The sequence below is a fragment of the Vitis riparia genome, chromosome 13 (genome assembly GCF_004353265.1).
Source record: "Vitis riparia cultivar Riparia Gloire de Montpellier isolate 1030 chromosome 13, EGFV_Vit.rip_1.0, whole genome shotgun sequence".
Taxonomy (NCBI): domain Eukaryota; kingdom Viridiplantae; phylum Streptophyta; class Magnoliopsida; order Vitales; family Vitaceae; genus Vitis; species Vitis riparia.
The window spans coordinates 4,361,098-4,376,370 of NC_048443.1; the positions used below are offsets into that span (position 1 = coordinate 4,361,098).

General features: G+C 28.4%; 1 protein-coding gene across 1 annotated transcript; it reads left to right on the plus strand.

The window, feature by feature from the left end:
- Positions 1–1,670: 1,670 nt before the first annotated feature.
- On the plus strand, positions 1,671–14,517 carry LOC117929126 (annexin D4-like). The gene is made up of 6 exons (XM_034849342.1): positions 1,671–1,747; positions 2,133–2,311; positions 2,514–2,732; positions 4,250–4,474; positions 5,372–5,443; positions 14,198–14,517. The coding sequence occupies exons 1-6, from the start codon at positions 1,699–1,701 to the stop codon at positions 14,405–14,407; spliced, it is 954 nt and encodes a 317-aa protein (XP_034705233.1). The 5' UTR covers positions 1,671–1,698; the 3' UTR covers positions 14,408–14,517.
- The last annotated feature ends 756 nt before the right edge of the window (positions 14,518–15,273 follow it).

A 15,273-nucleotide genomic window follows, 5' to 3' on the forward strand; every position in this document is an offset into this window, starting at 1 on the left:
AGTGGGTATCCTTTTTCATGAATATAGAAGCACATTTCTTTTCTTCACCATTGAATGGAAGTCTTTGTCAAAGCTATATAGTTGCTTCACAAGGAAGAAAAATGGTTAAGGATACATAATATGTAACTCAAAAGATTTCTTTCCTCCTAGCCAAGAAACAAAGAGTAGTTAGCCTATTGACTCTGAAATGAGAATATTTTTTTAAAAAATCAACTTTCTCTTACTATTTAAGAAAAGTAAGGGTAAGTTAGTTACATAGGAATGGGAATAAGAATGGGGATAAAGAAAATTAAAATACTATGTAGAATAAAGGGAATTAAAATCCTGGCTAGAATGGATTTTAGTTTCAGTGAGAACAAGTAGTAATCCAAATACAGTAGTAAATAGAAAATAAAATGAATTTTCATTCTTAATTTCTATTTCAATGTTCCAAAAATACTCTAAACCTCTAGTCCCTTAAATGGAATCTACAATAGTTTCATTAATGTTTTGATAATGAAATTACTTAATTTTGAAGGTTGTTCTACTTTTTTTATGTCAAAAAAATGATTACATGTAAACAATACATTTGCATTTTTCTCGAATCTTTACTTTTAAAAAAAAAACAAAAAGTGGTGCAAAGACACTTCTGTCAAATACTTTCTTGCACCTTTCGATGGAAATGTTTCTCGAAGAAATTATAAAATAAAATAAAATATGGTTTCTATACTATGAGAAGAATTCTAAACTTTGGAACCTCTTATCACTTCTAATTAACCAAGCTAGATAATGTGCCCTTCTCCAAGAGCAAGTTTGGCATAAATATAGATTTCTTGAACATGTTAAAAGTCTTAAAATTTGGAACCTCTTTTGAATATTCCTCGTAAGGAGCTCCTTTAATAAACAAATAATTCAAAATTTTCAAACCTCTTTACAAGATTCTTTGTTGGAGTATATATCTCATTGTTATCTTATGCATATATTTTCTATTTTTTAATAATTATAAAAAAAATTATCCTTCTAATTTGAGAATTCTATATATAAATATTGTCTATTCTGAACTTTAACTTTCATGAATGCATTTAGAGAAGTCAACATTTATGAGTGTCAAAATTTCTCTTTCTATTTCATAATCTAAATTAGCAATACATAGTATTTCCATTATTGTTGGGGAATAAAAATCCTTTATTGTCTATTCTAAAATTAGTACTATCGATAAATGCTTCTTCTAAAAAATCGATATTACTAAAAATACTATAAAAATTACTGTTTTTTAATTTACATAGACACTAAATAATTCTCTATAAAAATAAGTGTAGTAGCTAGAAGTACTATTATAAAAAATGCTATAGACCAAAAGCCTCATCAAATTCAAAGGAGCCATAATATTTTTAACATTTTTCATAAGCTAAAACCACCCTCAAGTCTGGCTCAAATTCAAATTAAAAAGATTCAAGTCTTAAAAGTGGATAAAACTTCAAAAATAACTTAAGAATCCCATAAATGAATGCAAGTACACTATGATGACGACAAACAATTAAGACCTTTCCCCCCTCCCACAAGTCATTCTATCTTTTAGTCTCATGGTCCTGCTTACCCTATATACCCCTTTAGCTTATTTATAACATTAATGCTATGGTGGAGGTAAAGAAAGACACCATTCTTGTTGCCTCCATCAAAAGAAGGAAAAAACAAACAAACAAAGAAGAGAAAACAATTATGTCTTCGTCAGATGCTCTCGCAAAGTCTTTCTCTGTTTCTCACTCTGGTAATTTCTCCTTCTCTCTTAACTTTGTTTTTTTCTAAATCACAAACAACTACCTTCTTTTACAATATACTTTCTACTCATTCATCTATTATTTTCTTAATAATTCTAGTGAAAATTTGTGATAGTAAGGATGATTACATATGATCTCATGTCCCATATGAAACTTTTTTCTTTTCCTGCAATTTACACTATAGTTTTTTCTCCCCACTAGTTAATGAATACAGTCTACAAATTAATATAACAATTTTGAATTTAGATACAATATCAGATTTGGAGAGCAAATGTTATATAATTCCCATATTCAAACATTTTTCAGTTTGTTTGTTTGTTCTTTCATTATTGATATTTATTAGAAGGTTGAAATAATCTTGATTTACATTTCCAGGAATATTTGGAGTTGACGAGAAATCAATGCTGGAGATCTTAGTAAAATGGCAACCAGAACACTTGTCAACTTTTAGGAATGAAACTTCTAGCATCTTTTTGAAGGATGAACGCTTCCCGTTTGAGAAATGTGAAGAAATTCTTCTTAAATTTCTAAAAAGGGAATTTAAGCGTTTTAAGGTATCTATATATCAAATACAAAATTAGATATTTATGTTAATATAAAATTAAAGATATTTATATATTATTTATCATAAAAAAAATTAATTCTTATAAAAAAACAAATATTAAAATGGAAGTACAAAAGACAGGGAGACTAAAGATTACTTAAGATTGGTTTTTGCAATAATATGATCAGTTTTTTTAACATTTTTGTGGTCAGGATGCTGTGGTGCAATGGACCATGCATCCTTGGGAAAGAGATGCTCGCATGGCAAGGAAGGCTTTGAAAAGAGGCAGTCAAGCATATGGCCTACTCATTGAACTTGCATGCACCAGATCATCAGACGAGCTCTTGGGAGCTAGGAGAGCATACCAGTCCCTCTACAGTGAATCCATCGAGGAAGACGTTGCTTGCCGAGTTGAAGGCATCCAACGCCAGGTTAGTACCACTTTTAGTATAAAAAAAAAATGCATCAAACGATATTTGAAGTATATGATCATATTTTTAGTTATTATATTTGAAAATAAACTTTGACTTGGATTAGTGAGATGTTATGCAATTTTTATAAAGTGAAGAGCATTTCTATCTTATAAATTTATTGAAGCATTTTGACCAATTATTCCTTAAGAAAAATGCATTCGTCTTCCTTTCTAACATATATTTTTTCCATAAATGATGGTTGGGCATAAGGATATGCAATTGCAAATAATCTTTTGAGCCTACTCTTCTACTATTGGAGTTTGGAACTTTTTTTGGGTTCAAGCCACCTATTTTGAGCCTTAAAACCCCATTAGTTGGACTCTTAGAAAGTCCTATAATTGTGTCTTTTCTCAATAAAGGAGTTTTATGTGGTGCAGTCTTAGTTAGGGTACTATGAGAAGTAATATATATAGTCATATTAAGGAACCAATCGAGAATTAATGTGATCATAATTAGTTAAGATGATCATATTTAGAAAGTAACTTGGTCATATTTGAAAGGTAACTTAGAGTGTTTAATATTATTTCTAGAAAGTACTTTTAGTATATAAAAAAATGGTTCTTAAAGAAAAATTAATCATTTAAAAAAAATTTTAAAATATTTTTTAAAATTATAAAATCATCTAAAAACACTTGTAAATAACACACTTTTACTATAAACACTTTAAGTAAAAATATTGTATATACATTGTTAAAAAATGCATTTAACAGTTTTTTAATTCAAAATATTTTTAGTGAAAGTATTTTCTTTGAAAGTGTTTTTTAAAAAATATTCTATCAAGTATTTCTCTAAAAGTACTACAAGTGATTTTTTAAAAGTGTTTCTTAAATTTTATCAAATATTTATTATTTTTTCCTTTTATTTAAAGCTTTGAAATGGGCCTCAAAAGCATCCCACCCAACTTGCTGCAGCCCACACCATCCATCCATCCTTCAAAAGCATGCATTCTTGTTGTAACCCAATCCACACCTCATGCATAAGATGGGAGCATCCTTCTACAAACATTAGAAAAATTATTCACCCAAAGCACACCACCAAGACTTGAACTTCTGCATGGAATTTAAGTCACTTGCCAATAAAGTTGTATTGGTCTTGGTTTCATAAGATGCATATTACATATTTATTAGTTTATAAAATAAAATTTATTAGTATATATGTATTATAAATTATGAAAATAAAATTATTGTAAATAAGTTAAATTTAATTATAGTAATTAAATATATAAAAATATAAATTTATAAATAAATTATTAACATTTTTAATAATATATATATATATATATATATATATATATTTCATTAAAATAACTTCAATATATGTATTATTTATTATTTTTTATCATTTTTTAGTTTTTCAATATATTTTTACTATAAAATATTCACCGATATGTCCCCGATATATTTGATATATCTATAAAATCTAAGTATCGATATATCCATGATTACCGATATTTTAATCCTTATTTGTATCAACAGTTTTTGGTAGCACTTGTAAGTTCGTACAGATATGAAGGATCACGAAAGAATGATGTGGCAATTGAATCGGATGCTCAAAAACTTAATAAAGCCATTAGAAATGGTGATAAGACGATGCTAATCAAAGATGAAGAGATTGTAAGGATTCTAACAACAAGAAGCAAGCCTCATCTCGAGGAGGTCTTCAAATGTTACTATGATGATTTCGACAAGGACATTGCAGAGGTATAACATAGTCATGATATTATATTTGTAAATTCTTAGGGCATGTTTGAAATATTAGAATATGAATGGGAACAGGAAATCTATTCCACAGTTCATTTATTACTTTATTTCAAAAATAGAGATAAAAAAATACCAAAAAATTTTTTATTTCCTTTTTTTTTAATTCTTGCTTATCAAAGGCACTTTTTATTCTTTACTTAAACATTAACAAATGAATAAAGTGAAAAGAAAAATGTGAAGGTTAATCAAAAGACTTAAAGTTAGTATCTTTTATCCTTCTTTGTTACCGTATCTTTTTTCTTTTTCTTTTTTTAATCTTTCTTTGTTCTTTTTTCCTCTTTTTTATATTTCCTTCTCATCCTTTTTCCTATACTATTATTAGCTTTTCACACACTAGAATAGGAACAAAAAAAAACCCATTCCATTTCTATTCATTTATAACTCCAAATTATTTATTAAATATAGGAATAAAATTAAATTTTCAATCTTGTGGATGCAAAATTCTATCTTTTTCGAATTTTGATTTTTCTCTTTTACATGATGTTATGATTTTTTTTTCTTTCTTATTTTCACATGCCAAATACATTCTAAGAAGTAATTAGATTGAAATATATACTTTGCTAATAGTTTAACACATAAAATTATGAACATACAAATTATAAGGAAAAACATATTATTTCGAACCATGGAACATTATTTATGCAGTTTTTTTCCTCTATTTTTATTCTTTTTTCTCTTTTTAGAAAAAATAAATAAATAAGTAGGACAGCAGTTCTCATTCTCATGTTGCTTTGATCAATTCTTTTCATTGTAATATTTATTAGAAGTCATTTTTCCTCGAATTAGCTTTCAAAAATATTCATTTTAATATAATTCCTCCTTATTTAATTTATTTAGGATCTCGGTGAGGAATCAGGTTTGAAGGACACAATTTATTGCTTGTGTGCTCCTCCAGTGTATTTCAGTAAGGTGAGATAAATTCACTATAACACATTACAAAAATGATCATTTTATTTTTATTTGTTAAAGCATTTCTTGAACTTTTTTTTTTCTTTTTAATCTTAGATTTTAGATTCAGCAATGAAAGCTACTGCAACCAAGAATGAAAAAGAAGCCCTAACTCGAGTTATTGTAACCCGAACTGATGTTGATATGAAGGACATTGCTGAGGAATATAATAAGCAATATGGAACTCCTCTAGCCAAGAAGATTGAAGATGTAGCTCTTGGAAATTATAAAGATTTCTTAGTCACGTTGGTCCAAAGAGCTCTGCTAAAGGAAGTGATAAAAATGCCTCTCTTAATGAACTTGTTCTTTTTCTTTGAATCAAACTCTACTTATGCTTTATTTTCCTATGTTTGTAAGAGCAAAGTGTAATAATAAGTGTGGTGTTACTATGAAGTAAAACTTTAATAAATCATTAATTCTAGTATGATTGAGTTCCAAAGCATGTCTTTTAATTGATTGAAGCATGGTTATATAATAATATTCTATTTGGATTAAGGATAGTGCATGACAATAACATTTAATTTCAAAAAACCTATCTTCATAGCATTTTTTTTTTTTTTTTTAAATGGCCTTTTGGGCATTAGGTTAATTGGCCAACTTCTTCTTTGAACCAAATCATAAACTCTGAACCCTACTTTAAGTTTGGATTGTAAATTAATCAATCTAATTAAGTGATATTTTAAATCAACTCAAGCTCTAAGGTTGATGTCGATCCAACTAATTTAACCTTAGTCGCATCGATCAATGCATTAACAAGCATGCAAAAAAAAAATTAAAAAGAAAACTTACTTATTCCATCCTTGTAATACCACTACAACAAATATGAGGTTTTGCCACAAACTAATTTGTCATTAAAAATTAGTATCTTGTGACAGAAGATTTTTTTTTCCACAAATTTTATTTTATTATTATTATTTTGGTGAGTTTGTTGCTCTAAGTCTATGAGCAATTATTTTTAACCACAAAATTTTAATTAATCAGAAAATGGCTTTTTGATCACCTTCAAGTCTCAAAACAATCACACAAAGTATAACTAAATCAAATTTTCTCTTTTTGTTATGCAATACTCAAATAACACAATTGGATTGGGTGCTCTTGAAATCATTAGAATTTTACTAGTAATCAAGACAATCTAGTTTCTACAAGTACTGGCTATGGAAACTTCACCTTTGCAAATTATTTTTTAGTGTTTTTGATGCACCAAATGGTTGCATGCAATGTAGGTATCAAGTGCCTATAGATTGGAAGTCCCTGATCAAGTTCCTGAAAATAGGTAAAGAGTCATGTATGAATTGTATTCACTTTTTACTCATTAACAATGTGTAGAAAGGACTAGTTGGAATGTTGTGCACAAGTACTACTTCCATGAATCTAATTAAACATCTATTACTTCCTTGAAGTTGCTTCAATGCAAAAACCCTACTAGAAATTCTAACTCACCAAAAAAAAAAAAAAAATTGTGGTTCAATTAAAGAAGATGGAGTAATTTCCATTATCGTACCTTAGTGATGGCAGCACTATGTTCATCTTTGTAGAGGTTGGAAGTTGTGATAAGCGATGTGTCGCTTCTTGTACTCATCAATATCCAAATTATTTCTTCATGATAGCATAAACTATCCATGGAAAGCATTGAGGAATATAAAGGCTATGTTGGAAAGTGTGATTTCCATTCTTTAGAATAAAAAACACTTAAAAACATGTTTGACAAATGGTGACTTAAAAAACAATGTTGTTCTATGTCTTCTCAAAACTGTGTTTTCATAGAACATATTTAAAGCTAAAAAACACTTAGAAGACATATGGAGAGCACATCATTCTCACTTGTTCTTTAGCAATGCTCCTTCTCTACTTGAGACTCATCTCTACAAGCACAACTCCATTGGCATCGGCAACATCTAGTGACACCTTGTCCAGAAATTGTTTGATGATTTTTCTAGACCCAAAAACAATAGGGGAAACTTTATGATAAAGTAATACAAGTATTTATGTTTTTGTGAGTGTTTAGTTAGGTTGATAATTTTGGACAAATTTCCTAAGTGTCTCTTAACTCAATTTTTCCAAATCCTTCTTTGGACTACTTGCCTAATGAAAATCAAAATGCTGAATTTGCTAAGGGACCAAAAGATGTAGTTGAGGTTGTAGATGGATGAAATGAATCAACCAAGTTTTTCAAATTAGTTATTCTAGAACTATTTATTTCTTAAAAGAGTTGAGGAGGTCAGGACAACTTTTCTTGTCTAAGTGTTTAAACGCCTTGTTTCAATATCAATTTAGATTTTGGTTAGGTCGATTCAGGTTGCGTTTTTCTTTATGTTTTCTTAACCGTTGGATCAAGGGTTTCATTTCATTTAAAACCTAAAATTGATTCCTATTTTGGGAAGAGATACCTGCAGCCGTTCTCCTTCCCTCTTGAGCTCTCTCTATCCTTATCTAATTAAGCGTGTTTAGTTGTTAAGAAAATTCTCTTTTTGATCTTGATTTCCAAATTGTTTTCCATCAGATTTTCTTAAAAATGGGTTGATTCTTCTATTCCATTCATCTTTCAATTTCCTATTTATTTAGGTTTTGGCTGAAAACTCATTTTCTTCTTCTATTCTATTCATCTTTCAATTACTATTTATTTAGGTTTTGGATGAAAATTCATTTTCTTCTTGATTGAACTTCAAGAAGAAGTCGAGCTCAAGCTTGGTGAGGACTTCAAGAATGTTCCAAAAGATGAAGGCCTGCAGCTGAAGTGAAAAGGTGTTGGTTAAGCAATCCGTGAAATATTAGCAAACTTGAGTTAAGTAAAACCTTCTACGCATTGGTTACTCTTGATAGTGGAATTTTTTTATCATTGGTAGATTCATAGTTTTTTTTAATATCTAAGGAGATTTTCCACATAAAATCTTGTGTCATTGTCTCTTTTGCTCTCATTCTACTATTTGATTCATTTCCAATGTTAGATATCATTTGTTACTTAAGCATGTATGTTGAAAGGATGAAATATGATTTGAAATGGGTGTAATTACCTTTTGGATATTCTTGATTAATTTTTTATTCATATTGTTAATAATATCAAGAGGTAATTGGAAATATATTAGGAAGATAATTGTTCTTATGAATTAATGTAATTAGGGAGTGTTAAAGCATTTGCATGTGACTTGTATTTATAAACTATTGGGAGGGTATTATTGCATTAATTCTTGCTTGTGATATTCTTTATCCTTTGTTGAATAGCTGTTAAAAGAAAGGAATATAAATAAATAGTTGTTAAAAGAAAGGAATATAAATTGTGACGATTCAAAGGGAATGATAATATATGTTAGGGGATCGGGGGACTTAGGAGGGGCAAATAAGTGATTTTATACAGATTCAAAAGGTATTTATAAAATCACCTACTCACCCACCCCCCCTTCCCCTTTCTCTGTAGAGGTGTAGTTCATCATTAAGATTCACCTTCGATTTTTAATTCAACAAAAAAGTCGTGAAATAGACAAAATGGACTAATGTTGATAAAATAAAATAATATTTTTCTTTGTGCATTCCATGTTCTCCTTCTTCCAACTCCCCTTCTATAAAATATTTTGAGTATTTTTTCCATCCATTAAAAGAAAGTAGAAAATCAAACATATGTTTCATCTTTTTTCTATGATTTATTAATGTCATTAATGACCTTTCTCTTGATAATTCCTCATTAAATAATTATATGGGGACATAATAATATTTTAAGTTAAATTTTTACAATAATGTGTAGAAGAAAAGGTGTTAGAAAATTGATTATGAGAGGGTGTTTTAGAGTGATTTTGGAAATTTAAAAAAAAAAAAATTAGGTATTAAATAAAATTTTAAAATCACATTATTTAATGGAAAAAAAATTAATGATTTTGGAAATTTTATTAAAATTAGGCATTTGATAAAATTTTAAAAATTACTTTAAATTTTTTTAAGAATCTCTTGAAATGATTCTTAAACTAGTCCTATTAGTAAATGTTTCTTCTAAAAAATTGATATTACTAGGAATACTATCAAAATTACTACTTTTTTATTTACATAGACACTCAATAATTCTCTATAAAAATAGTTGTAGTAGCTAAAACCACTCTCAAGACTCAAAATCAAATTGAAAATATTCAAATCTTAAAAATGGATAAAACTTCAAAAATAACTTAAGCAAGTACACTATGATGTTGACATGCAATTAAGACATTTCCCCCCTCCCACAAGTCATTCCATTTTTTAATCTTCTTACTTACCCTAAATACCCCTTAGCTTACTTATAAAATTAATGCCATGATGGAGGTAAAGAAGGCCACCATTGTTGTTGCCTCCATCAAAAGAAGGAAAAAGAAAACAAACGAAGAAGGGAGAAAAATTATGTCTTTGCCAAATGAGAGTCGCACTCTCGAAAAGGCTTTATCTGGTTCTTTCTCCTTCTCCCTTGACTTTATTCTTTCTAAATCACAAACAACTGCATTCTTTTGCATTCAAATTGTTTACTCTAGTTGTACTTATCGTGGCATGTTAGTTTCTTAATAATTCTAGTGAAAATTTGTGACAATATGGATGATTTCATATGATCTCATGTCCCATATGATTTCAAATTGTTTCTTTGTTCTTTCATTATTAATATTGATTAGAAGGTTGAAATAATCTTGATTTACATTTCTAGGAATACTTGGAGTTGACGAGAAATCAATGATGGAGATCTTAGTAAAATGGCATCCAGAAGACTTAGACAACTTTTAGGAATGAAAATTCTTCCTTCTTTCTTAAGGATAAATACTTCTTGTTTGAGAGATGGCAAGATTAACATATTGCATTTCTAGTAAAGGATTTTTTGCGTTTTCAGGTATCTATATGTCTAATATAAAATTAGGTATTTATGCGAAACATAAAATTAAAAATATTTATATATTATTTTATCATTAAAAAAAAATCTCATGAGAAAACAAAAATTACAAGCGAATTACAAAAGACAAAGAGACTAATGATGACTTAAATATTGGTTTTTGCAATAATATGATTAGTTTTTTAATATTTTTGTGGTCAGGATGTTGTGGTGCAATGGACTATGCATCCTTGGGAAAGAGATGCTCGCATGGCAAGGAAGGCTTTGGACGGACGCCCTCAAGCATATGGCTTACTCATTGAACTTGCATGCACCAGATCATCAGACAAGCTCTTGGGAGCTAGGAAAGCATACCAGTCCCTCTACAGTGAATCCATCGAGGAAGACGTTGCTTCCCGAGTTGAAGGCATCGAATGCCAGGTTAGTACTACTTTTAGTAACGTTTTTTTTCTTTTTTTATTTCTTTTTTGCATCAAACTATATTTGAAGTATAGGAGCATTATTTTTAGTTGTTTTATTTGAAAATAAAAATTGACTTAGATTAGTGAGATATCATGCAATTTTTTATCAAGTAAAGAGCATTTCTATCTTATTAATTTATAGAAGCATTTTGACTAATTATTTCTTAAAAATATGGCATTTGTCTTTCTTTCTAAATATATTTTCTCCATAAATGATGGTTGGGCCTAAGGATATGCAATTGCAAATGATCTTTTGAGCCTACTCTTCTACAATTGGAGTGTCGAACTTTTTTTTTATCCCCATTAGTTAGACTCTTAGAAAGTCCTATAATTGTGTCTTTTTCTCAATAATGGAGTTTTATATGGTGCAGTGTTGGTTAGTATATTGTGAGAGGTAATATATATAGTCATGTTAATGAACCAATCAATAATTACATGATCATAATTATGCAAGATGATTATATTTAGAAAGCAACTTGGTCATATTTGAAAGGTAACTTAAGAGTTCGTTTGATAATGTTTCTATAAAGCACTTTTAGTATAAAAAGAAAAAAGAAAACTTTTTTTGAAAAAAAATCAATTGTTTGAAAAAATTTAGAAAACACTTCAAAAAATTAAAAAATCACCTAAAAACACTTGTAAACAAAACACTTTTACTAAAAACACTTCAAGAAGAAACACTGTTAAATACGCTCTTAAAGTATGTTTGATAGTGTTTTTACTCAGTATTTTTAGTGGAAGTGTTTTCTTTGGAAGTATTTTTACAAAAATCATTTATCAAGTGTTTCTCTAAAAAATATTATAAGTGACTTTTCAATACTACAAGTGATTTTTCATATTTTTAGAAGTGTTTCCTAAATTTTACCAATCATCCAATTTTTTTTCAAAAACACTTTTTAGGCTAAAAGCACTTCCTACAACTATTGTCAAAATCAATATCATCAAATATCAACTCAATAGTTGAGATTTCATTTTAGTTTGGTCCAACACTTCAAAAACTCCATCCAAGAACCTATACCACAACCCTTGAGCCCAACCATAATAAATTGGACTTCAAGCTTTATCATATGTTGGATCCAATTTGAAGTTCATTTATGGACTAAAAGGCATAAGGTGTTTTTTGTTTTTTTAGCTTAATTTTATATAGATTAAAACTAAATAGTGTTTGATATTATTAAGTCTTAGGTTGTTTGTTTTTGTAATATTTTATTTCTATTAAGTATTAAAAAATAAAGAAAAACAATATAGTACTTTTTCCATTTAGAAAAGCCAAGTATTTTGGCTTTTTCTATTCAACCAAAAATTTATAATAAGTGACGAAAACTAGAAAAACAAACAACTTAAAGTCTGAAAGCAAATTGTTTTCAGCCAAAAACTAAAAAGACAAACACCCTCTAAGTCTTCTTCTTGCCGAACCTAGCCCATTGTATATCGCAATTTGAAACTTGAAAGCCCATTTTGCCCACCAACCAAACATAGTTCTTTCCCTCCCACATCTTTGATTTTGGAGAGCTTTAATCAAACACATTCTCTCTAATGATAACTAAACACTCATGACCACATAAAGAAACCATGCAACAAATATTATTATCAACATGAAATAATGTAATGAAAAATTGTTTCTTGTATCAACAGCTTTTGGTAGCACTTGTAAGTACGTACAGATATGAAGGATCATGAATTAATGATGTGGCAGTTAGATCAGAGGCTATAAAACTTGGTATAACCATTAATAGACATGGTGAAAAGAAGAAGCTATTCAAAGATGAAGAGACTGTAAGGATTCTAGCAATAAGAAGCAAGCCTCATCTCAAGGTTGTCTTCAAATGTTACAAGGAGACTTTTAACAAGAACATTGAAGAGGTATAACATAATCATGATATTATATTTGTTAATTCTTAGGGCCTGTTTGAAACATTAGAATATGAAATAGGAATAGGAAATCCATTCTATTTTCCAATCATTATTACATTTGATTTATTTCAAAAATGGAAATAAGAAGTAAAAAAAAAAAAAAAACATGTTTCCATACATTTATATGAAAAAACCACAAAATAGGAACTCTAGTTTATAAAATACAAATTTCAAGTAGTTATCTAAAAATAATTAGCATTTCATGCACTTTTTGGTCAAATTACATCTTTGATAATTCAAATACTACATTTTAATTATATAAATGCTACCTTTGACCATTCTAGGTACTACCTTTGACCGGATGAGTACATAAAACTTGAATTATTTTTACAAAGTTCCTATTTTGTAATTATTTTTACACAAGTATATGAAAACACACTTTTTCCTTATTTTTACATGAGTGAATGCATGAAAAACACACTTTTTCTTAAAAATAAAAAAATAACAATAATAAAAAAAATTATTACCAAAAAAAATGATTTTTTTTTTTTTACATAATGCATGTCATCCAACATTCCTATCATATTTCAATTCCTGCATATCAAAGGCACTTTTTATTCTTTACTTATACATTAATAAATGAATAAAGTGACAAAAGAAAAAAAAAGAAGTTAATTAGTATTAGACTTAAAAGTTAGTATTTGTTATCCTTCTTTGTTATCTTGTGTTCTTCTTTTCTCTTTCTTTGTTTCTTTTCCCTCTTTCTTGTATTTCCTTCTCTTCCATTTTCCTCTACTTTTATCACTTTTTCATTTCAAAAGAGTTAAAAAAGAATCATGTAATATTTGAAACACTAGAATAGAAAATGGGAATGGGAATAAAAGGAACCTATTCCATTTCCTGTTCATTTCTAAGTCCAAATTACTTATTAAATATAGGAATGAAATTAAAATTTCAATCTTGTGGATGCAAAATTCTTTCTTCTTTTTTTTTTTAGGATTTTGATCTTTCTCTTTTACATGATGTTATGATTTATCTTTATTTTTATTCTATTTTCACATACCAAATACATTCTAAGAAGTAATTAAATTGAAATATATATTTTGCTAATAGTTTAACATGTAAAATTATGAACATACAAATTATAAGGAAAAACATATTGTTTTGAATCATGGAACATTATTTGTGCGGTCCACTCATGTGCCTTTTTTTTACTCTATTTTTATTCTTATTCATTATATTGTTTATAAACTCCAGTCTTTTTTTATAAATTCTTTAAAAAAAAAAAACAATTCTCATTCTTGTGTTACTTTGAACAATTCTTTTCATTTTAATATTTATTAGAACTCATTTTTCCATGAATTAGCTTTCAAAAATATTAATTTTAATATAATTCCTCATTGTTTAGGATCTTGATGAGCCAAGTTTGAAGGACACGATTTATTTCTTGTATGCTCCTCCGATGTATTTCAGTAAGGTGAGATAAATTCACTATAACACATTACAAAAATGAGCTTTTTAATTTTTTTGTCGAAGCATTTCTTGGACTTTTTTTTTTTTTAATCTTAGATTTTAGATTCAGCAATGAAAGCTAATGCAAACGAGAATGAAAAAGAAGCCCTAAGTCGAGTTATTGTAACCCGAGCCAATGTTGATATAAAGGACATTGCTGAGGAATATAATAAGCAATATGGAACTCCTCTAACCAAGAAGATCGAAGATGTAGCTCTTGGAAATTATAAAGATTTCTTGGTCACGTTGGTCAAAAGAGCTGGTTAATGGAAGTGATTAAAAATGCCTCTTTTGATGAACTTGTTCTTTTTCTTTGAATCAAACTCTACTTATGCTTTATTTTCCTATGTTTGTAAGAGCAAAGTGTAATAATAAGTGTGGTGTTACTATGAAGTAAAACTTTAATAAATCATTAATTCTAGTATGATTGAGTTCCAAAGCATGTCTTTTAATTGATTAAGGATAGTGTGTGACAATATCATTATATTATAAAGCATGGTTATATAATAATATTGTATTTGGATTAGGATGGTGTGACAGTATCATTAATTTCAAAAACCTATCTTCATAGCATAATGGCCTTTAGGGCATTAGGTTAATTGGCCGACTTCTTTTGGGAACCAAATCATAAACTTTCAACCCTATTTTAAGTTTAGGTTGTACATTAATTAATCTAATTGAGTGATATCTCAAATCAACTCAAGCTCTAAAGTTGATGTCAATCCAACTAATCTAGCCTAAATTGCTTCAATCCATACATTAACAAGCATGTGAAAAAAAAAAAAAAACATATTTATACCATCCTTGTAATGCTTGAAGTGTCTTGACTACCACATCATCAAGAGAGACATTGTTCCTCTTGTAGAATAGCTCTTTGATCACTTTCTAGTCCTTCTCAAGTCTCTTAGCAATCACACAAAGTAAGTATATCTTAATCAAATTTGCTCTTTTTGTTGTGAAATATGTAAATAACATAATTCAATCGGGTTCTTGAAATCATTAGTTTCTACTAGTACTAGCTATGGAAATTTCACATTTGCAAAGTATTTTTTTAGGGTTTTTGATGCAACAAAAGGTTTCATGCAATGCAGACATCAAGTGCCTATAGATTGGAAGTTCCTCAAGTTTCCCTG

Bases quoted from the DNA above. Each gene is read 5' to 3' on its own strand.
- LOC117929126 (XM_034849342.1), top strand. From the start codon at position 1,699: ATGTCTTCGTCAGATGCTCTCGCAAAGTCTTTCTCTGTTTCTCACTCT. The intron at 2,312-2,513 runs GTATCTATATAT...TTTTGTGGTCAG, and splicing joins GGGAATTTAAGCGTTTTAAG to GATGCTGTGGTGCAATGGAC. The intron at 2,733-4,249 runs GTTAGTACCACT...TTGTATCAACAG, and splicing joins TTGAAGGCATCCAACGCCAG to TTTTTGGTAGCACTTGTAAG.